This window comes from Octopus bimaculoides, chromosome 4 (assembly GCF_046866305.1).
Source record: "Octopus bimaculoides isolate indiv1 chromosome 4, ASM4686630v1, whole genome shotgun sequence".
In the NCBI taxonomy this organism is placed as follows: Eukaryota; Metazoa; Mollusca; class Cephalopoda; order Octopoda; family Octopodidae; genus Octopus; species Octopus bimaculoides.
The window spans coordinates 52,565,377-52,591,101 of NC_142931.1; the positions used below are offsets into that span (position 1 = coordinate 52,565,377).

At 34.3% G+C, this 25,725-nt stretch overlaps 1 protein-coding gene across 2 annotated transcripts in view; it reads left to right on the forward strand.

The window, feature by feature from the left end:
• Positions 1–25,148, forward strand: part of LOC106868735 (adhesion G protein-coupled receptor L4) — an 87,398-nt gene extending 62,250 nt beyond the window's left edge. For both annotated transcript variants that reach the window (XM_089350706.1, XM_014914132.3), the window contains 11 exons: positions 1–40; positions 3,189–3,306; positions 5,170–5,317; positions 5,868–5,934; positions 9,425–9,491; positions 10,372–10,457; positions 14,608–14,731; positions 17,019–17,060; positions 17,546–17,635; positions 21,768–21,810; positions 23,812–25,148. The exon at positions 1–40 is cut by the window's left edge and continues 58 nt beyond it. In XM_089350706.1, coding sequence (XP_089206832.1) covers positions 1–40; positions 3,189–3,306; positions 5,170–5,317; positions 5,868–5,934; positions 9,425–9,491; positions 10,372–10,457; positions 14,608–14,731; positions 17,019–17,060; positions 17,546–17,635; positions 21,768–21,810; positions 23,812–23,912 — 926 coding nt within the window. In that variant the 3' untranslated portion in view covers positions 23,913–25,148. The remainder of the gene's footprint in view (positions 41–3,188; positions 3,307–5,169; positions 5,318–5,867; positions 5,935–9,424; positions 9,492–10,371; positions 10,458–14,607; positions 14,732–17,018; positions 17,061–17,545; positions 17,636–21,767; positions 21,811–23,811) is intronic.
• The last annotated feature ends 577 nt before the right edge of the window (positions 25,149–25,725 follow it).

Sequence of the window (25,725 nt, forward strand, 5' to 3'; positions counted from 1 at the left end):
CTGTTTTCCTCACATTCATATGTTATATAATACTTTGGAGGTAAGTTTTTTTATCCTCCTCCTCCTCCTCCTCATCATCATCATCATCATTATCATTACCACCACCACCACCACCACCACCATCATAATCATCATCATCATTAAAATCGTTCATCAATTTTTCCTTGTTGGCATGAGTTGAACAAATTCAAATGTAATATCTACAGTGCATGATGAATCTCTCCTTGGACTCAATTTATCTATAAAGCCATGTTTGGTGATTCGTAGAATTCTTCAAGGACTAATAGTTCTAGCTCCAAAATTATCAAATTTTGTTAATGAATTAAATATAAGTTTCAAACAAGCTGGTTTGTAGTTAAGTAATTCAGCCTGCTGTATATTTGTGAGCATATACTGTAAGTTGTAGCTACATGTTAGTACAATTATGCTTTGCTAACAAATGGCAATTTCGGTGAAGGAAGAGAATGTTCAGCATTTCACAAATTTGCCACAAAAGTCATCGAAAGTTTACCAAAGAATGCTGATGTTTTCCTTTTGTAATTTTTGTGAGTTTGTAAATTATTTACAAATTTGAATATGAACTTAAGTGAACTGTTATAATTGGATAAGAGTTGTTATATCAGTTTCAAGTTTTGACACAAGGCCAGTAATTTGTGGGGAGGGGATAAGTCGATTATATCAATTCTAGTGTTCAACTGGTACTTATTTTATCAATCCCAAACAGATGAAAGGCAAAGTTGACCTTGGTGGAATTTGAACTCAGAACGTAAAAACGGGTGAAATGCTGGTAAGCATTTTGCCCAATGTACTTAATGATTCTGCCAGCTCGCTGCCTTAATAAGTGTTGATATACTGAAACAAGAATACAAATGGAATCTTTTAAAAATCTTTTTTTAAGTTATAGCTTATAGATTTGATTGTGAAATATATTTGTGTATTAAACATGGATACATTAGCAGTTATGGCTGTGTGGAAGAAGTTGCTTCCTAACCATATGAGTCTTGGTTCAGTTCCATTATGAAGCAGCATGGACAAATGTCTTCTTCTATAGCCTTGGGTTAACCAAAGTCTTGTGAGTGGATTTGGTAGATGGAAACTGAAAGAAGCCCATTGTGTGTGTGTGTGTTTGTGTGTATCTTTGTGCCTGTGTTTGTGTCCCACTACCATTTGAAAACTGGTATTGATGTGTTTATGTCCCCACAGCTGTTCAATAAAAGAAACTGATATGATGGGTACCAGGCTTAAAAGAAATAAGTCCTGGGGTTAATTCATTCAACTAAAATTCCTTAGGGCAGTGATCCAGCATGATCACAATTTAATGACTGAAACAAGTAAAAGATAGAAAATGACAGAAAATTGCACATGTTTTTAAATAGAACTAATATAACTTCACAAACAAAAATATAATAAAAAGAACCTGAAAAAAAAACATGATAAAAGCCTTTGACATACCTATACCAAACAAACTTAATTATCAGATGGCTCATGGCTCAGTGGTTAGAGCATTGGACTCATACTCATGAGGCAGTGAGTTTGATTCCTGAACTGGACTATGTGTTATGTTCTTCAGCAAGACACTTTATTTCATGTTGCTCCAGTTCACTCAGCTGTAGAAATGAGTTGCAACATCACTGGTGCTAAGCTGCATTGGCCTTTGCCTTTCCCTACAATGCTTGGAATTTTGTGCCCATCCCTTGCTTGTTTGTTACAAACACTCCAACTTAAATTTCAATATGGAAAAATGTGTATTAAGCTCGATCTTTTTTTTTTTTGCATGGATAAATATGAAGTTTCAAATGTGTCTTTAAGTCTTTAGCATTCAGATTATTTTATCAAATATAATGTTTATTTATTCACCTTGTTTAGAATTAATCATGTTTTATTTTATAGCTTTGAGATTTCGATAATGTGGTTATTTATTTTTGGAATGACATTGCAGTATAAGTGTGAGAGGCTGGATCTGGTCAGTTTGATCTTAAAACCGGGAGAATATTTGGGCCTGATTTGGCTTGTTTAAATGCTAAAGGGATAAGATGAAGAAAGCAATTTTAGAAATTTTGTTCAATATTCCTTTCCTTCACTGAACATATCAAAATGTTCGCTTATATTTAGAACAATCTCTAATGTTATGTAATGTGAGAACAGAGTCTCTCTTCTAATTTATGTGTTTTTGTGACTTTACAATACAAGCATTTTTAAAAATATTTTATTTCTTTTTTAGTTTTGTAAGTTATTATTAACTATAAATTCGGTGAGATTCTACAAACATTTAATTAAAGGAAAAGTTTAACAACTGAGTACTTTTCTTATCAACATTTATTCAGTTTGCTAATTTTCACACATCTTTTATGTTTAAAACAAACAGTTACTGTATCAAATGTAACTGTTTATTTTTGAGGAGATTGATTCACTATTTCATTGTGGTCTCACATCTTAAACCAGCCATGGGCAAACTGTGGTCTGCAGGACTTCATGAACAGCATGCCATTGAAAAATTACCTTGAATTTTTTTAGTAGTGTTGCCTATCTGATGATGAGCCATGTCTCATGCAAGCAGTTTCTTGTAAAATATTGCCCATGTCTGTCTTAAGGTATTGAGAGCGCTGCTATTATGACATAACGAGGACTTAAATCAGCATTGTCATATTGCTTTACAGATGCTGAATGCCAACAGTATCAAATTCACCAATTTGAAGGGACCTCAGAAGGTTACAGGCATTACTTCTTCTTTTAATAATTTATTAAGAAAGAAAAGACAATAATAAATATTATAATAGAAATTAGAATGTGCAGAATGCAAACCACTAGTCATAGTAGGAAAGAAACCCAGTTTAAAACATTGCAACCTCTTGAAGTGGTCTTTGTGGTTGAGTGATAAAATCGCCCAAAGATTCCGAGTTCAAATCTCACTAAAGGCAGCATTTTAAAAACAGCAGGAGGACACCCAAGTGTCATAACCTAGGTAGGTCCATCTCCCTTAGAGTGTTAGGAACAAACAGGCTGAAACACTTGTTTGTTGAGAGATCTTCCTTTGAAAATTTCTCCTGCTGTCTGCTCACCCCATAGCAAAGTTTCCACTTGCTACAGAATAAATACATTTATCATTCAACTCTTCAAAATCCTTTGATATATCTTAATTTAAATCAATTACAAAAGCCTGATATTTAAAAAAAAAATTTCTCTTTCAGACATGTTACAACAACCACTTTGAACAAATCGAGAGCCATTATTTTGATGAATCTATGTGTGTCAATGTTTATAGCAAACTTGTTGTTTCTGTTGAGCGATCATCTTAAAAGTTATAAGGTATATACAGTTTTTATCAGAGCCATTATATTTTCCCTATTTGATTATAATTACAATATTTAACTCTATTGTTCATTATTTAAATATTTTATAAACTATATTCTCTACTACTCTGCAATAGTTAAATGCAATAAGGACTTGTCTCTAATATATATATATATATATATATATATATATATATATATATATATATGTGTGTGTGTGTATGTATATATTGTCATTACAATTCTATCTAAATATTCTCACTAATATCTGTTGATCTTTCTTGTACATAAATACATAACTATTATCTATTTGTCTGCCTCCCTATCCATCCATAGATACATGCCTATGTGCATATATGTATATACATATGTATATGTGTATATAGTATATCTTGTGTGACTGCTACTCCTAAGTTCAGAGCTCACTGTAGATTATCATCAACTAGTCTGCTTCCAGTACAGTGGTTAAGCTACTAGTATACTTGGTAGTATTATAATACTACTAGTTATGATATACAGAGCAAATGTAGAAGAAATTACAATACATATAAGTTTATATTATTAGTTCTTACATACATTTCACTCTGTTTATGTTATCAATTCACTATGTATGTTTGGAACTCTGCAGAGTTCCAAACACCCACAATAGTGAAACATACATTAGAACAAATAATATAAACTTTAAATTTGTGTTTATCATAATTTCTCCATATGTATGTATATATTGGATTAGACTGGATTGTCTATGTTCAGTCCACTGCAGTACAAAAGCCTCAGCATGTTTTCTCCACTAATCACTGTCTGATGTGCATGCCATGAATCTGAGCTTGAGATCATACTTAATGTTTAATGATGACGATGATGATGATACATATACATGTATATACTCATATATATAAATAGATATAAACATACATATATATATGTACACTCATACACACACATAAAATTTGCACATATAGATATATACTTAGTGTACATGCATACCGATAAAATACATACATATATATATGTACATATGTACATATATGATGTCTGTCCACTTGTGACCAAGAAAGACCATCACTGACCATTAAAAACATTGTGCATTCAAACAGATTTAGACTATACTTGTGGCTCCACTGGTGACTAATGAGCTCAGCTATGGATAAACATACATGTCTTTGAAAACATCCACTCATTCCTTTATTTGTTTCCTCCATTGGTGGTGATGACAAGCATTGCTTTCCCAATTGATGTTCCATATTTCATATGCCTTCAACAAGGACTTTATACAGTCCTTAAATCATAGTCTTGGTTACCGCTGGAGGTGCTTTCCACAAACAAATTCACCATAAAACACCTGATTACGGATGCTCCAATCAGACATCTGAACAAGGTGTCCTGTCCAATGTAAACAGTGCTTATGCACTTTTGCTTCAATGTTTGGGACATTGGCTCTCCCTCAAGATCTCTGTGTCTGAAGTCTGCAAGGACCAGCCAACATTCAGAATGCGTTTTTTTTCTTTTTAATCAATGCACTGCTGAAAAACAACATGCATGCATGCACATACACGTATGTGTTAGACTTAATCCACTACCTAGATTACCACCACCACCCAATCCTCATATGTTTTTAGCTGATTCAATTCTGTTACAAGCATTTGGGCCATGTCTTTGATCTGAGAATAACCTCCTCCCAGCAATCTCAGAGGTCTTAAAATCTGTTAAGTGTTTTACCTTTCCTTCTTTGACTAAGCAATAATAAAAATGATAAATAAGTCTTCTTTTTCATGAAATATCTATCCAATCTATAAATCCTGTAAAAAGCATCACATATGTTTTAAAACAATTTTTAGAATAATTCAGAGTTAATGTGTCAATCATTTTTATCTTACAGATCACATGCACAGTGACATCCATCCTGTTACATTTCTTTTATCTCACTGTGTTCTTCACTATGTTTGTGGAAGGAATTGATATTTTCGTCACAATTGTTTTCGTCTTTTCAAAGATAGATGTAAAGAAACTTATTTTGGTTGCTTGGGGTAATTTAACATATTTTTTTTTATTACCATTGCTATTTTTTTTATATTATCATTAACATATATTTATTAGGTTTTTTTTAAAGTTAGATTTGTCTAGAAAGTGATATGATCTTCAATCTGTGTTGAAACTGTTGCAATTACATTTGCTATAACAATATTTCTGCTTCAGCAATTCAGCACTGAAACTGTCTGAAATGTAATGGAAAATTAGAGGTGACAAAAGCAAAGTTTGAAGGGATTAGTTGTCATGTCCTTTGATTTCTAGATAGAAACAAATCAGAAATAACACTTACTGACCAAAGACAGAATAAAATAAAAATTTTGAATATTGTTACACAGTGTTTTTGTAACACTTACAGGTGTTCCAAGGATATTAGCAAACAATTGAAACTCAGTAGCTTCACTTGGAATTAAGAACAGGGTTAATTAATGCACTTTCATTCAGCAGCAATTTCCTTTCTTGAGATTCTGCATTTTTGTAAATATCATATCTTTTACAAAACTATTTTCTAATGAAAATAAATTAATTCCTTTGTTATTTTATCTTTAGGTTTACCAGCAATAATTGTAGCAATATCAGCAGGTGTGACTCGGTTACATGGCTATGGAGAAGATCAGTAAGTAGAAACCTTTTTTAATATATTTCTGGATTTTATTTCTTGATCATCTTCAATACTTGTCTTATCAGATGATCCATTACTCTTCCATTTGTATGTCAGCATTGAGTACTTTAATTCATCTTATTTGAAGTAAATGCCATGTAGCAAATATCACATTGTATTTCTTTAAGGCTTTTCCAGAGGGCAAATTGTATGTTTTATTTTTTATATGTTACTAGTTTCAGTCATTAGACTGTGGTCATGCTGGGGCACCACCTTGATGCATTTTAGTTGAGTGGATCAACCCCAGTCCTTTTTTTTAAGCCTGGTACATATTCTATTGGTCCCTTTTTCTGAACCACTGAGTTACAGAGACGTTAACATACCAACACTGATTGTCAAGCAGTGGTGAGGGACAAACACAAAGACATAACACACACACACACACACACACACACACACACACACACACACACACACATATATACTTAATGAATTCAATAATAGGATAAAATCTTTTACAAGAACTTATCAAGTAGCTAGCATGAAAAAAACTTCATAAGGGAAAACATCCATCCAATTCTTCCCTAGAGTATAATTATTTATATTTATATTTATATATATATAAGGGCATTTAAGAGGCTAATTTGGAGAGTTGCATTTTCCTCGCATTCGGTAAAAATGTGTTTATTATGGTAGTTTAGCGTGAGGCATTATTGTATAATAATGCCCTTATATACACACACACACACACACACACACAATAAGCTTCTTTTAGTTTCTGTTTTCCAAATCCACTCACAAAGCTTTGGTTGGCCTGAGAAGACACTTGCCCAAGGTGTCATGCTGTGGGACTGAACCTGGAACCATGTGATTGGGAAGCAAACTTCTCACCTCACAGTTATGCATGTTGTGCAATAATTAGAAATTCTACTTTTGCTGGACAAATATTACCTCAGTGTTTCAGCAGAGGATCTTTTACAGCTGTTCAGCATGACTGTGTGGTAAGAAGCTTGCCTTCCAACCACATGGTTCAGGGATCAGTTCCACTGTGTGGTACCTTTGGCAAGTGTCTTCTACTATAGTCTTGGGCTGACCAAAGCCTTGTCAGTGGATTTGGTAGATGGAAACTGAAAGAAGTGCATCGTATATATATATATATATATATATATATATATATATATATATGTATATATGTATATATATATATATTTATATACCTTTTATATTTTACTTGTTTTATATATATTGAGGGAATGGAACAGGTAAAATTCAGGCTACATATGTTTTCTAGCTAACAGAACCTTGGATGTAATAATTACTCAATGAGGGGTACTCCACTAGCTACTCACCAGGCCAAAGATACCTACAAACTTCTACGCCAATAAACTATTGTTTCTGAAAGTTGTTTTTTTTATACCTATCATGGACTGCTTGGAGCTTACTAACTTCCTACACCTAGACTCTTGGATCTTACAATTACATATCATTATATATAATTTCAGTTCAATCTGAAAGGATATAGTGAAGACCCTGAAGAAACTACGCTGGTATTATATCAAAGTTGCAAATGCAACTGTTACTAACCGATGTAGTGTTAATACCAGGGGACTGCTGTATATATATATATATATATATATATATATATATAATAATAATAATAATAATAATAATAATAATAATAATAAGGAGTATGATGAAGTAGCATTTCATGAATTCTAATTTACATTTTAAATACAGCTTATTATTGACCTACATATGTTTCCACTACATTGGTTAGTAATAGTTGCATTTGCAACTTTGATATAATACCAGCGTCCGAATCCATTGCGTCCACAAGGTGTTGGAGAGAGTTCCGAGTGTGAAGTGTCTTGAAGGCACAGATCATACCTTGATCCACAGGCTGGATGAGGGAGGTGATGTTAGCAGGGAAGAACTCGACTTTGACTCCCTCGTGATTCAAATCCAAAGAGTGGCCACCAGCATTATCAAGCAACACTTTGAATTCCATGCATACATTTTGGAAGTATTCCTTAGCTTGAGGGATGAAGCATTTGTAGAACCAATTCAAAGTTAGACTTTTGGTAATCCAGACCTTGGGGTTGTGCATCGAGTGGACAGGCAGCAGGTTTTTATTCTTATTTTTGAAGGTCTTCTGGTTTGCGGACTTGTAGATAAGTCCTGGTTTGATCATGAAGCCAGCAGCATTGCCACACATAATTAGCGTCTTTTTTGTCTTAAATCCTGGGTCTCTGGCATCATCCTTCATGGTGTACCTTCTGGGAGGCATCTTCTGCTACCTACTGCAGCATAACTTTTACTTTCCTGGAGCATATCCAGCAGTTGTACCTTCTCATGGAACATAATGACCTTTTTCTGGTGCTTAGGTTCACTGCCAGAAGCCTTAGAAGGTGTAGGGTGTTTGGGTGGAATCTTAGGGCTTTAATAACATGCTCCAAAAAACACAGCACTCAACAAAACACTTGATATAGCTACTGGATGCAAATTTTCCCCCAAAAACGTACAAAAAATCTTCTTTGCATCTAAGTGTTGGTATATTCGTGAATAAGTCACTTACCGAAATAAGTGGATCTGTTGTTTAGGAAAATACTATTTACTTGTTTAAGGGTTGTACTGGATAAATTGCAAAAATAACTTTAACAGTTCAAATACTAAGAAATAAGCATATTCAATTTCATTTTTACCAAATAATTTAGGAAAATGAATGGGTTATTTCCCTTGGCTATATATAAGGATCCTTTCCAGGGGCGAATGGGTTATTCCCCTTGGTTTTTAAAATAAAATATATTAGATATATAAGGATCCCTTCCAAGGGCCCTATTATCGATTTTTTCCACAATCTGAGTATGTCATGAGTTCTCACATGTCAAGTTTCATCAAGATCGATAAAACGATGTAGGAGGAGTTAGATAACAACACCACAAACAATTTCTCACATATGTAGTAGATATAGGTGCAGGAGTGGCTGTGTGGGAAGAAGCTTGCTTCCCAATCATATGGTTCCGGGTTTAGTCCCACTGCATAGCATCTTGGGCAGATGTGTTCGAATGTGGCTAGATGGAAACTGAAAGAAGTCTGTTATATATATATATATATATATAGATATATGTATGTATGCGTGTGTGTGTTTGTATCTTTGCATGCGTTTGTTCCCTTCCACCACCTGACAACCAGATGTGTTTATGTCCCTGTAACTTAGCAGTTTGGCAAAAAGAGTCTGATAGAATAAGCACCAGGCTTAACAAACAGTAACAATTCATTGTTAAGACAAAATGTCGATTCTTTAAGGCGGTGCTCCAGCATGGCTACAGCCTAATGACTGAAACAAATAAAAGGTAAAGGATAAAAAAAATATACCTTAATAAGAGAACTGCATCCATCACACAGGATTGTCCACTTCTCTAATATATCAATGGACTAATATTATCATGTACCTTCAACACTTACTATATACATTCAATATATGTTAATGTGTTTAATATTTCAGCTGTTGGTTGTCAGAGAAAAGTGGTTTAAAATGGGCTTTTATGGGACCAGCATTTTTCATTATTTTTGTAAGTAAAGCTTCATCAATTCCATTATAGACTAACAACCATTAATCCTTCCATGACCATATAATTAATGAAATACCTTGCTTATGACTTGTAGCGTTTTTTTTTAAATAATCAAGAATTTGAAGATATTTAATAAAATAATTAACCCTTTTCATTTTTTCTGTGTGTGTGTGTGTGTGTGAGAGAGAGAGAGAGGGAGAGACTTCACACCAATGATTTACATAAGTTTGAAAATGTCAATTACTTAGCAGAGTTTTGCTTCTAGAGTGGAACAGATCTTTAACAAATGTACAGCATTCTAAAGTTTTAATTAGCTGAAAGAAAATAATGAAGTTTGAAAGTGGTCACAATCAGAAGATAAATTATTCAGCTTAATGCTGGTAATCTAAAACTATGAACAGGGCTGGCACTAGGAAGTGCAGGGCCAAATTATTAGTGGAGACCTCTACTCTACAAAAGCTGAAGATTGATGTTTTATGCTTTTTTTAGTTTGCCAGTCCCAGCCAAAAAGCATTGAGGGTTTGAGGCTCTACCATTAGCCACAATGATATACTAAAAATTCATCATAGTGTCTTTGTCTCAGGTGTGTGTGCAGTCTCCAGGTTGAAGAAACCTGTCTAATTGGCTAAAAACCACCCTGAATATGAGGAAAAATGCTATGTTAATGATCTGAACATGAAAACATTAAAATATATTTTCTTTACATGTTTCAATTAGGAATAACAGGCGCTGAACTTTCAGTCTTTCAACTGATATTTTGAAAGATATAGACCAAATGTGTAAACTCTATTTACATTGTTTATTAAGAACATTATGGCTTTTCATATTTCTCTTAATTGAAATTTAATCAATTTTCTTTATTTTTAAAATATTTTTGCAGACCAATTTGGTAATAACATTAGTTGTTTTGAAAAACATGTTGAGAAATAGTGAGATGATACAAAAACCTATAATGGAAAGGGCCAGGTAAGATATCATTTGTGTCTTTCTAAGTGAAATTTCAATGAAATCTAGGGAAATTTAAGATTTTTAAAAAAATCAAAAAAGACTTGGTTATAGAATGATAAATATATTTGAAAATAAAGGTAGACTGTTGTTTGGTAATTAATGGATTAAAATGGCAGCAGTCTTCTATCATCAGTTATGAAGAAGTTTCAATTTTTTTGTTAAAAAAATAGCTGTCAAATTGCTCTCAGAAATTTTTTTAATAATTCTAACCTTTTAGCATTCAGATTTCTTTGTCAAATATATTGTTTATTTATTCACTTTGTTTTGAATTAATTGTGCATTATCTTGTAGCTTTGAGATTCCAATGGTGCTTTTGTATATTTTAATAATGACATTGTAAGGTAGGTGTGACAGACCAGATATGGTTGGATTAAATGCTAAAGGGTTTGGCACAAAACTAATACAACTAAGATCCAATTAACTTCTGCAATCAGCTTTAAAGGTTTGATGTTGTAATAATATCACTTCTGTCTTTACCATTCACAAGCTAATTTGTAGCTCACACCTGTTGTTTAACCCCTTTCATACCAAACCACATGAAACTGTCCTTGGTTTTATGATATAATGATCTCAGTTAAAACCTTCCATCCAAATTCCATGTTAATTTATGCATCAAACTCTGGCTTAATGATGACAAAATCAACTAAATTCTTCGTTATTTTCGAAATTAATTGAAACAAAGGCATTGCATTTCAACAGAAATATGGTAAAAAGCGGGTTAAAACCTCAAGGTGAAGGCATAAGACATGTTCTGGACCCATGGGTTGTATTGAGATATGTGACCTGTTTCTTTCATATAATACAATAAGTCTACTTAAGCTGAGCTGGCTTGTGTTTACAGAATAACAAAACAACTCCAGGCTAAAACTGAATCTTTACTTTTGTTTAGTTTTTGTTTAAGTGTCAATTTGATAAAACTCTATGAGAATTATATTATGTTTAGTATTTTGAGTTTTGGGGTCATTGTTGCATATTTGGCTGGATATTTGTGGAACATAAGGGCATTTAATCAAAGTTCATGGAGAATATTTGACAAGTAAGAGATGAGGATTTTTATTAGTTTATATCAAGAATATATAGTTTCTGGGGAAAAGATTAGAGTTAAAATGTTTAGAGATACATGTCATATTCATATGTGTAAACTATCTACAGTAAAATTTTTTGATACCACATAGTTTATAATACTATCATCATTATGATCATCATTTAATGTCTGTTTTCCATACTGGCATGGGTTGGATGGCTTGGCAGGAAATGGCAAAGTCAGGGGTTGCACCAGATTCCATAGCCTGCTTTGGCTTGGTTTCTATGGCTAGATGCCCTTCCTAACATCAGTCACTTTACAGAGTGTACTGGGTGCTTTTTACATAACACCATCACCAGTGCTTTTTACGTGGCACCTGCACCAGTGTTTTATGTGACACCAGCACCCACAGCAATACTTTTTAACCTGGCATCTTATTTTTAGGATCTCAATTATGTGTTGTGGTAGGCGAATCTTCATGAATACAGCAATGTGCCTTATGTGCATCATGAAATAAAATTCAAAGTAAATATAATAGTATATGTACGTGCATTTACTCTTAGACAGTATAATAATTTCAGCTTCAACACATTGATCTTTGATCAAGTACAATTTCCAAATGACAACAACGACAACGATCATGATCATGATCATGTTCATCATTTGACATCTGCTCTCCATGCTGGCATGGGTGAGACGGTTTGACTTGAGCTGATCAGCTGGAGAGCTGCACCAAGTTCCAGTCTGATTTGGCATGGTTTCTACAGCTGGATGCCCTTCCTAACACCAACCACTCCAGAAGTGTAATAGGTGCTTTTTACATGCCATCAGCATGCCATCAGCATTTACATGACACCGGCTATGATTCATGGGTGAGTGCCATTTACATGGCACCTATAGAAATCCATGTATAATATACATCTTGATTTAAGGGCCTAAATTGTGTTAAAAACCTATACACAATGTTGCAAAACTACCACAAGAGAAGATCGTCTACTATAATTCAGTATATTGATTTTAATTCAAATATGAAATAGAAGCAACACTAGCATAATAAACATTATCAACCACACATCATGTGGTCACATGACCGACCAGGCTATCAGATGTTACATGTCACACATTTGCATTACTTTAGCTTTTAAATGACACTACCTCACTGGCTAAATGAGCAGGCCAACATTCCCTGCTGATTGAAAAGAGGTGAACTGGAGAAATATGAAATGAAATGTTTTGCTCAAGAACACAATGCACTGCCCACTCAGGGAATCAAACCCATGAACTGGTGATCATGACTGCAACAACCTAACAACTAGGCCATGTGCTTTCACCACACATATTTATCATATATGCTACGTGTATTTGCTGGTAGAGTACAATTTGGCATGGTGGAGATTACTCTCTCAAAGCACCAGGTGTTAAAATACCAGAGAGTCATGGACAGGTGAGGACAACTCACTCCAAATCCCAGTTTGATTCACCTCTGATTCAGTTCAGGTACGTGATGTTGATAAGCCACAAAAATGGCAAAACATCAATGTTCATCACCCCTGAGTTGGATTTGGGGTGAGTTGTCTCACCTGTCCATGACTTTCAGATGTTTTAACACCTAGCACTTTGAGAGAGAAATCTCCACCATGCCACATCACAGCCTACCGAAAATGCACCAAGCATATACATTATGTGTGGTTGGTAATTTTTTTTTTCTTTTACTTGTTTCAGTCATTTGACTGTAGCCATGCTGGAGAACAATCTTAAAGGGTTTTAGTCGAAAAAATCAACCCAAGACTTATTATTTGTAAGTCTAGTTCTTATTCTATCAGTCTCTTTTGCTGAACCACTAGGTTACAGGGACATAAACACACCAGCATTGGTTGTCATGTGATGGCAAGGGAACAAATGCAGACACAAATATATACATATATGTGCAAATATATACATATATATATGTATGTATATATATATGACTAGCTTCTTTCAGTTTCTGTCTACCAAATCCACTCACAAGACTTTGGTTAGCTTGAGGCTATAGTAGAAGACACTTGCCCAAGGTGCAATGCTGTGGGACTGAACTCAGAGCCATGTTGTTGGGAAGTAAGCTTCCTACCACACAGCCACACCTGTGCCTAGATAATGTTTATTAATTTTATATCATTAATGTGTTTTTTATAATAAAAACAAATATGGAAAATATTTGCAGCTCTATATCATGTACTCTTTTACTTGTTTCAGTCATTTGACTGTGGCCATGCTGGAGCACCACCTTTAGTCGAGCAAATCGACCCCAGGACTTATTCTTTGGAAGCCTAGTACTTATTCTATCGGTCTCTTTTGCCGAACAGCTAAGTTACGGGGATGTAAACACACTTGCATCGGTTGTCAAGCGATGTTGGGGGGACAAATACAGACACACAAACATATACACACACATGTGTATATATATATACATATATACGACAGGCTTCTTTCAGTTTCTGTCTACCAAATCCACTCATAAGGCTTTGGTCGGCCTGAGGCTATAGTAGAAGACACTTGCCCAAGGTGCCACGCAGTGGGACTGAACCTGGAACCATGTGGTTGGTAAGCAAGCTACTTACCACACAGCCACTCCTACGCCTGGATTGAAAGAAAGAAAAGAAAAAGAGTCGGGTAGGGGGCATTACAGAGAGTTTCATGGTATTTATTTTGAACAATTGATTAACATTGTTTTCAAATTTTGGCACAAGGCCAGCAAGTTCAGGGAAGTGGGTAAACCAATTACATTAATCCCAGTGCTCAGCTGGCACTTATTTTATCAACCCTGAAAGGAGGAAAGGGAAATTTGACCTCGGTGGAATTTAAACTCAGAACATAAAGACAGATGAAATGCCACTAAATATTTTGTCAGGCATGCTAATGACTCTGCCTGCTCACCATCTCAAAGAATAGTTTAATATAATACACATACTTTATTGCAAAATGTGAGTTTTAAGAGACTGAATTTTTCTAGAATTATTTTATTTAATTAAAAGTTACTTTCTGTTTCAATTAGATACCTGAAAAACTGATTTATATTTATTTTAAAATTGTCTAATCTCATTTCAGAGCTGGCATGTGGGGTTTGGTATTATTCTCGCCAATTCTTGGCTTTACGTGGTGCCTTGGCATTTTTCTTTTTCATAAAAGTGTGATTGTACAGTATGCATTTGTTGCCTGTCATTCACTTCAGGTAAGATATCACCAAAATTTTTTGTGTTTACTTGAATATCTGTGATTTAATCAATCACTTAATCAATCATCATCATCATCATGAACAACTACCACCACCAAGATGGTGATATGCGCACACACAATAATGATGATAATAATAATAATAATAATGCCCGGATGCAGTACCAGGCAGTGGCTCTCATGGCTTCTGATCTTAATTGATCAGAAGTGTTATCATGTACATTGTTTTGTCTTGGTATAAAAGATGGGCTACTGCAAATATTCTGCTTAATACCACAGATTTGCTTGACCTTAACCAGTTGAGCATGACCCTTAGTGGTTGATGATATGTGCATCTCTGATCATGAGCAGAAGTAGTGGGGGAGCATCATAGCCATGTGTTGAGAGGAATTTTTTGGGGTTTGAATGATTCACCTTTGAAAACATTGGTATTTTGCTCAACATCCTTAAACAAACCTTATTCAGGGACCTTTTGAGCAGGATGGGCTACTCGACCTGAAGAAAATTCTAACTGGGCCCCACCTGCGTGGTCATGTGCTGTTTATCTTGATATGAGATCACCATGTTGCGCACATATGGTTGTGATGCATGTGCCTGGTGTACCCTTATCAGATGGGTATAATGGGCTTCATATATTTTACCCCAGTGTCACTTTGATGGCAAGGACTGCTCTCTCACATAATAATAATAATAATAATTTCTTAAGTAACAAGAAGATGGATTTGGTATTAATCTTTATTTTTTACAACGGTTGTTTCGACCCATCTTGCTATTGTCCCTTATGGGTGGGACTCCTTTTCACCATGTTGTGTTGCATCAATTTTGCAGTGTGGGTCTCAATAAGTATATAAAGGTTTGTGTCTCACTAAAGAGCCTAAGTTTTGGCTGTTGTGTTGTTATATACTCGTCTGGTTAGGGAATGAAGCAACATTACAATATTCTGTTACTATTATTCTTTTTCAATAAGAGTTGCAAACACTTGTAAATATAAACAGATAATTGTTGATAAAAAAATGGAAACATACCCCAACTGTGGATGACACCAGGTAGCCCAAACTGTGCCAATGCTCTACTGAACACTTCAACACACTAATTGACATATACCCATTAGTCCCAAAATATTAAATATATATGTATACTCTTTACTCTCTTTTACTCTTTTACTTGTTTCAGTCATTTGACTGTGGCCATGCTGGAGCACCGCCTTTAGTCGAGCAAATCGACCCCAGGACTTATTCTTTGTAGGCCTAGTACTTATTCTATCGGTCTCTTTTGCCGAACCGCTAAGTTACGGGGATGTAAACACACCAGCATCGGTTGTCAAGCAATGTTGGGGGGACAAACACAGACATACAAACACACACACACACACACACACACACACATATATATATATATATATATATATATATATATATATACATATACATATATACGACAATCTTCTTTCAGTTTCCATCTACCAAATCCACTCACAAGGCTTTGGTCGGCCTGAGGCTATAGTAGAAGACACTTGCACAAGGTACCATGCAGTGGGACTGAACCCGGAACCATGTGGTTGGTAAGCAAGCTACTTACCATACAGCCACTCCTGTGCCTATATATGTATATATATATATATATATATATATATATATATATATATATATATATATATATATATATACACATACAGCATACAGCATACAGCAAACTTCTTTCTGCTTCCATCTATTAAATCCACTCTCAAGGCATTGGTTGGCTCCAAGCTATAGTACAAGGGGATGCTGAAAAGTTCCTGGATTTAAGGGTATCGTGAAATGCTCAACCTTTCAAATTCTTTATCAGGGCTTAGAAAAACTGAAGGACCACTGCAATAAGTGTGTGAATCTGAAAATGGGAATGTTTTGAGTAAAATCATAATTAACTGATCCTCCTGTATTTTCTTCTATACAAAGCCAGAAACTTTTCAACGCCCCCTCATAGAAAACATTTGCCCAATGTGCAGTGCAATGGTACTGAACCCAAAACTATGTAGTCAAGAATCAAACTACTTGACAACACAACCGTACTAGTACCTTAGATATCATCATCATCATTATCAAAGTTTTGACTGGAACTGGTAAGCCAGGGAGCTGCACCAGGTTCCGGTCTGATTTGGCATGGTTTCTATCGGTGGATGCCCTTCCTAACACCAGAATATATTTAACCATTTTATCATATTGCCATTTTTTCTCACTTTATCTAGAATATTGTATGAATTTCAATATTTTTTTTCTCTAAAGTTTTTTATTCTAATATTTCAGGGTGTCCTCATCTTCCTGCTTCATTGCCTATTTAGTAAGCAGGTGAGTGCCAGAACCTTTGTAAGCAACATTCGAATAAGATATTTCAGAGTTTATAGAGGAATATATCATTTTAAAATAAATGTCTTTTCTTTATTGTTTCTTCTATTCTTAATTAATTTTCTGTTACCATTAGTTGAAGAATTCAGTAGTTTTAAACATTTGTGTATTACGTTTGGAGCAGGTTTCGCAGTAGAACGCTCTTCTGGTCATCAACTACTCTACCGCAAATTTAAAATGGTGGCATCTTGTTACATTCTCTACATCAGCTGTGGACAAACTGTAGCCTACAGGACTTTCTGAATGGTATAATTAATGAAAAATTACCTTGAAATTTTTTAGTAGTGCAGCCCACCTGAATCCACTTCTCAAAACAAATTGCATTTATCTTCTCTCCATCATATTCTTCTTAATTCTATAATTGTGCTATGTATTTATGCTAATAAGTAATTTTGTCTACAACTTTTTTTAAAAATATTTTTGGTTAGATCAAAGATGGTTTCATGCAGTATATGAAAAGGATCAAAAACAAATCCAAAAGCAAATCAAATATGACAAATTCTGTTTGTAAGAGTGTGGTAAGTACAGCTACTGTCTTCTGTTGGTTTATTTTCTCAACAAATAATTACAATTATCTATTAGTTCCAAATTTTGGCACAAGGCCAGTAATTTCAGGGGAGTGGGTAAGTCGATTACATTAATCCCAGTGTTCAACTTATAGTTATTTTATTGACCCATCCAGCTTGCCGCCCTAGTTATGATTATATATGATTGATAAAATTACGTAAGGATGAGAAGATAGGATAAGGAGAAACTATGATAACTTGAACCCTTTTGATACTAACCCACCTCAGGTTGCCCTTGGTTCTCTGATACACACTTCCTGTTTTGAAGTGTAGATCACCAAGTGTAAATCTCCAATTTAAATTTCATATTAATTTATACTCAAAACACCAACTTAACCCTTAAATGGCAAGAAGGAGTTGTCAAATGGGCAAAAAATATGGCTGGCTGCCGACAAATTTTTCTGCTTTTAAAAAAAGAAAAAAGGATTTTCTCCTTTATATCTATACTGTTCAGTATCTATGCAGTGGATAAAATTTCTCTTTCTACTTGTTCTACCATACATTTCAGCGCTTCGAAAAACAAACTTGTTTGTTTACATACGGCGTAAAAAATAAAAAGTATCTTTTATACATATTTTCATTTTAAATAAGTACAAAAGCTATAATAATTGTTACTCTCTTACACAAGAAAATTCACAATTTCATTATCGAAAAGTGCTGTAAAATATTCACTTTCCTTTGATGACGGTTGTATCCATGTAAAATTTTTGAAACATCAGTTGATGATGTCTGCTGATATATCTAATTAAACAGCAATTGATGATGTCCATTGTTTAAGGGTTAATAGTGACTAAGTTCTATTAGAAAATTCTTCATTAATTAAAAAATTAATTGAAACAAAGTCAATGCATTTTAACACAAATATGACAACTAAAGGTTAAACAAATTGCAAATGTGAATGAATTGGAGGTAAGAGTATTATATCTGATACCAGCTTTCTTAAAAATTATTAAGTTTTGGAAAAAAATCTAGCATAAAACATCATGCTTAAACCTGACTTAACTCCAAGGAAATTAAACAGATTTGAGAAAAAAAAACAACTTGTAACTGTTGTTGTTACGATTTAGCCCTAAGTCAAACCTAATTGAGCAGGCATTATTAAAAGGTGTTTGAACATGACCATTCCAGCTTTTTTTTCTTTTTGCATCTTTTGTAAATCTAGAACTATACTGCCTAATGTGACTTTACATTAGAGTGTGATTAAGAGTAAACACAGTCGGTATACCTTGGAGGTCAAATGACCACGTAGAGGCTTGCTTGTAGGCTGGTGTGAATATGTTCACAGAGGGTGTAAATTCAAATTGATTTATGGGCTTATTTCTTATAGCAAATATCAAATTGAAGAAGTGTATATTGCTTATGTTGTATATCTGTGTGCGTGTGTATGTATGTATATATATATATGGACCCGACAAGCCATATGAGACCTAAATCCAAGGCCTCTGCCAGGGGTGTAGCCAGCCCACTTATGCGTACCTTCCCTTCATTGGACACTAAACTCTGCTTGCGAAGACATGTTGAGGCAAGTGAAATCAAAACCGTACTAAATTCGACAACTGGCACCCATGCCAACGTTGTCTCCTTCATTGGACACAAAACTCAGCTTGCGAAGACCTGTTGGGGCAAGTGAAAGCAAAATCGTCATGGCACCTGTGCCCAGTGTCGCCTTTCTGGCACTTGTGCCTGCGGCACATGTAAGGACTTTCGAGCGAGATCGTTGCTAGTGCCCCTGGACTGGCCCTTGTGCGGGTGGCACATAAAATACACCATTTTGAGCGCGGCCATTGCCAGTACCGCCTGACTGGCCTTCATGCGGGTGACACGTAAAAGCACCCACTACACTCTCTGAGTGGTTGGCGTTAGGAAGGTCATTCAGCTGTAGAAACTCTGCCAAATCAGATTGGAGCCTAGTATAGCCATCTGGTTTCACCAGTCCTCAGTCAAATCGTCCAACTCATGCTAGCATGGAAAGCGGGCATTAAACGACGATGATGTTGATGAAATATATATATATATATATATATATATATATATATATAGTGGTTAGGGTGTTGCACTCATGATTGCAAGATTGTGGTTTCAATTCCCAGACTGGGCATTGCATTGTGTTCTTGAGCAAAATAGTTCATTTCATGTTGCTCTGTGATCATTTTGTCATCTGACATGTGGCATGTTATGTACGTGTACAAGTAATGTTGATTTGATGGAGGGAGTGAGCTTATGTGCAACACAAACATTTCATCTGTGTGGTTGTTCAGCAAGAAACAGCAGAACCCTCACACGTCGTCTAATGACAGATATATATATATATATATATATATATATAGCAATGTTACTTCACTATATATATATATATATATATATATATATATATATATATATACACACTCTCGCACACACATGTACAGCAACACTCTGACAGAATTGACACTTTCGCATTTCCTCTGACTCTTTATGTTCTGAGTTCAAATTCTGCCAAACTCAACTTTGCCTTTTGTCTTTTTGGCATCAATAAAATAAATACCAGTCAAGAACTGATGTCAATATAATCAACTAAATCCCTCCCCTCAAAACTGCTGGCCTTTTGCCAAAATTTGAAATAATAACATATATATCGGTCAGTCAGCCATTTGGGTCTGATGAGTCATGTATTCAGCTAAGCACGTTAAAGGTGCAAATTCATATATGTAAGAATCTGGCTTGACCCTTCCTAAGATTTGAAACCAAAACACCGACTTGTTGCTTGTCAAAATGAGTGGGAAATCCTCTCCACACCAGATAATTGATGAGGAAACACTCCAACCCCGAGGACCTGTGCTGGTCAAGTAAAGGTCAGTCCTTTATTTAAGGTTTGACATACATTACTGACCATGGTCTATATAGCAGAAAGAATTTTCTATCTCTTCCTCTTTGTCAGCCAGACCAAGGAGCAACACCCTCTTTTGCGTCAGCCTTAACCAAGAGCAGCACTTCCCTTTGCCCTTTGCACGACATGCAAAGAGAGGCTTTTGGCCGCAAGAAAGGTGATGCTCCCTTTACTCTTCCTTCCTTTCTAGTCAGCACCACGCATTCCTTACCCTTTCACTCTACTGACAGACAACCTTTTTCTACACTACCAACTACTAACCAGCAAGCTAACCTTGTTACTATCACTAGAATTGCTACTGTCTCTTTAACTACCTGTTGGGCAATAAATAAGCATATGTAAATAACATTTCTTCCTTCTTGGTGTTAATTCTTCGATGTTTACTGGTACTCCAGCGTGAGAACCTTCAAGCGTTACATCTATATGCTACATCATATCAAATTGATATGGCACAACACATCTAGCCTGCTACATATATAACGTCTATTTATGGCATATAACCTGGCACTGGCACTCTGTCAGTTACGATGATGAGGGTCCCAGTTGATCTGATCAATGGAGAAGCCTGCTTGTAAAATTAATGTGTATGTGGCTGAGCACTTCACAAACATGTACCCTCAACGTAGTTCTCTTGGGAGATTCAGTGTGACAAGGCTGGCCCTTTGAAATACAAGTGTTACTCATGCCAACTGAGTAGACTGGAGCAACATGAAATAAAGTGTCCTGCTCAAGGACACACCGCATCACTGGGGATCGAACTCATGACTTTGCGATCGTGAGCCAAATACCTTAACCACTAAGCCACATGCCTTCATGGAGTATAACCTATCTAGCTAGCATTAAGTGATTGACCAATTTTATTGCAGCGAATAAAAAATAAAAAAGAGCAGAAAAAATTAAATTCATGTATCTAATTTAAAAAGTTGGGTGCTGAGCAACCCAGACATCTGGCAAGGAATAACTACACAGTCCAAGTTCCATCTGTGGCAAATTGGTCTTTATCACGTCTAACATCATTTTAAATTAAAAATCTTTAGCAGTTAATTTATTTATAACATTTTCTGCAAATATCATAATTAAAATACTCTCTACGATTAGGTAGTCTACCGATGTTTTATTAAGAAGACAAAAAAAGGTTTTTTTTTCCTTGTTTGTTTTTGTGATAGTCAGTAAGTGCAAAGTTTTGCTTTAGAAAGAAATTTTTTTTCTATATTTCAGGCATTCGATAAAACACAAACTCCAACTTTGACCATTAATCGAAGTAAGTATTTTTTTTTTCTGTTTTCATTGCTCATGAAATTAAATCTAATTGAGAAAAATACTTTAAATCAGTTTAATATCTTTAATGCTGTCATCATCATCATCATTTAATATCCATTTTCCATGCTTACATGGGTTGGATGGAGTTCATTTGAGGCAGATTTTCTATGGTCAGATGCCCTTCCTGTTTCATTAAAAAGATAATGTTTCTCCATACCCTGACATGTCTTTGCAGAATATTGAGAATGAATGACTCTGCTTGTATGACTGACACTCATTTACATCTATCACTTAATGTCAAGACAATGGAGACACAAGCATACATACACACACACACACACATATACATATACACACACAAAGTTGACATTTTTTCTGTTTCCATTTGTCAAAGGTTTTGATTGGTCCAGGGATTAAGTAATAAGCACATGGAGTGCAGTCCCACTGTGTGGCATCTTGGGCTCAGAGCTGACCAAAGCCTTGTGAGTGGATTTAGTAGTTGGAAACTGAAAGACGCTCATTGTATTAATGAGAGAGATGGAAAGTGGAAAATACGAGGATATATATATTTATCACTACAATTGTTTCGACCCATCTAGCATCAGTCCTTCACAGGTGGGATACTTAACAACTGATTCAGGAGCATCTATATGTTTTATTATCTAATATCTAATATATACATACCATATATACTCATGTAAAAGTCAAATTTTTAGACAATGTTTTTAGGTCAAATTTATGAAGTCAACTATTACAAGGATACTGCTTTTGAGGGGCTGAAATTCAAGCTAGAATCTGAAGTACTGTGTCAGCAGTAGAAGCCCAACTGATGTCTAAAAACAAAAACACAATGAATTACAGTAATATTACCAATTTTATACATCAAAACACATGTCCTAGTAAAAAACCCATAAATAAGACTGTGTATCTCTCATAAATATTTACACTTTCTCTTTTATTTGTATCCATCAAACTTAACAGACTAGCTGAGTGAAATCAATTTATATCTCATAATTATGTTATATTACCAGTTGGTTTTTGCATATAATATACCTGTTAGCTTATATTATAATGGACGTAGGGTTGATTATGGAATGTTTATTATTTTGATATTTTTAATAATATTTTTCTATCTTTATATAATAAGTATTTTATATACATTCATTTATTATTTATTGTTGGTTGATATATACATTCTTTTATTATTATTATTGTTGTATTTTGACCTGAAGATTAGCTATATTTTTGAATAGAATTGATTTTCGATAGTTTTAATCAATTTAAATTTTCTTTCTATTTGAAAATTGGTTATGAAACACATGTAGCCGTTTTATTATCTTTATCTTATGATATTTACTTTGTATTATATTATACTTATTTATTGTGCTTTTACTTATTAATTTTTCTATATGCGACAGTGGATTTTCATCGATGAGTTAATGAACCTTGGTTCTTTTCCCTGAAACTATATATTTATATATATTTTATACTGTGAAACTTAATTTAATCTTAATTTTTAATAAATTGATTTTAATTGAGTTTTTACCTGTAATTTTGGATTTTATCCCTAATATTATTATACATACATATATATATGTATGTATATATATATATATATATATATATATATATATATATATATATATATATATATATATATACATATATATATATATATATGTGCACACACACACACACATGAATGTGTGTGTCTCCTTGGCTTGACATTGCATAATAATTGTAAATGATTGCCGCTGTCATACATGTAGTACCATTCATTTCCAATATTCTGCAAGAACATGTCTGGCCATAGGGAAATATTACCTTGTTTGGAAAGAGGTGAGAGTTGGTGACAGACAGGGCATCCAGCCACAGAAAATCTGCCTAAATACACCTCATCCAATCCATGCAAGCATGGAAAAGTGGATGTTAAATGATTATATATATATATATATATGTATATATATTTTTATTTTATGTATTTGTTTATATTTATTTTTAGGTGTGGATAACCTGACACTTCCGTATCCTCAAACTTTGGACATTTTCCAGTCACGAAAATCTCAAGATTTATTAGTTCCGACAAAGAATGGTATATGGTAAAAGATAAGCCAGAGAGAAATGTTCTACCATGAAAATTATCATTACTAGTCATTATTTTTAATTCAGACATTTACAAAGACAATTCATTAATTACCAAGAGAAGTATATTCATAAACATATTTCATATGACACAAAGCAAATTCTCTGATTCTTGATTTCCCTAAAAAAAAGTTATCAATGCAAACACGATAGCATATTACAAACAATATCTCCCATTAGAAAATTACCATTTTCAAATCTAACAACGTGAGATATTCAGCATGTAGTAAAGATTCCCTTGTTTGAAAATATAAGGGCACAGATCGTGTCATATAGCCAGCTGGAGACGATGTTCCCTGGAGCTAAATTGCAGCAACATTAGTCCTAAACCAGGACTGCCATGTTATGTTGACAAACAATCTTTACTATAATATCTCCCATGTTACAGAATCATTGCATCCCTGAAAAATCTTATCCAAATATGCAACTATGTAACATGAAATCTATTCTCCCTGTAGACTTCCATATTATGTATTGTTTCAGAAATACAGTTGGTGCCTGTTTTCTGTAGTGATTTCATTAAAAGTAACTAATCTGATTATTCTATTGTTTCTAAAGATCTCATTCAGTTACTTTTACTTAATCATTTTACAATGCTTAATTAAATGTGTCTACATTCTGTCACTGTTTGGTCTAATGCCAAAGCATTAACAAATGTGCCTTAAAATATTCATAACTAGCTTCTGCAACTTTCACAACTTTTTTTTTTCTGCTGTTCTCATATTATAAAAATGTTGTAAGTGCTTGCAAATATGTTTTTTTATCATCTGGAGATGCTGTGCAACGAAATTTTATGAAAATATGGCCTACTACATAAAACAAAACAGGAAACAATTTGAATGGAAAATAACATTTGCCAATGAATCTATTTTAAGTCAAGTTAACTGATAAACACAGAACTGATAGTTGATCTCACAATGAATACTCATCAATCAACTATTAAGAGAATTTTAACACTTTTCATAAGACAATGATAGCTGTGTGTGTGTGTGTGTGTGAATGTAGTTTCCTTTTTTTTAAAGAAACTGAAGCTTAGAGTTTGTTTTGTGACTTGAGTTTCACACTTTGTTTCACCTAAAGGTAAAACTTCAGTAACATGAAACACAAGTCATGAAATAAACTCTCAGCTTCATTTTCAATAAAAATAACAAGTAACATTTTTGTTGATGAGGAAAATATATCTTACACATTAATTTATATTCTTTTTATCAGCTCTCTATTTATTTTTTACTTTTTCTTTGTCCTATCTCATGAAACAGAACATGACACTTCAACTGAGTCTTCTTACTACATTTAAAATATTAATTGGAGTCAGTTGTTTCTTCTAAATGTTTTTTCCCATGTCTGTCCAGCATAGGAGCAACAATAATGACCACTTGACCTGCTAGAAATACACAGCTAAATTCTACCAAATTAATAAGCTACAGCCTTAAAAAAAAGGAAGGACACATTGGACAGTGTAGTCCAAGATATGCCACCATCCGGTCATTCTGATAGCTCTTTTGTCTTCATAACGGTCAACCACACAGTAATTTCTCTTTGTTTAACGGTCATTTTCATAGCAATTTTCAATGGCCAGATAACTGAAGAGATGGTGGCGTGGGTTTCCACCCCAGCATCCGAAACTCAGAGTTTTATCATGGCTACTGAATAATTGTCACATATTTTTACAAGATATATATATATATTATTTAAAATTTACTATATTGTATGTCCATTACAGCAAATTTTACCAATCCATTTTGCACTGGGTATTAAGCTAGCTGTTAGATAA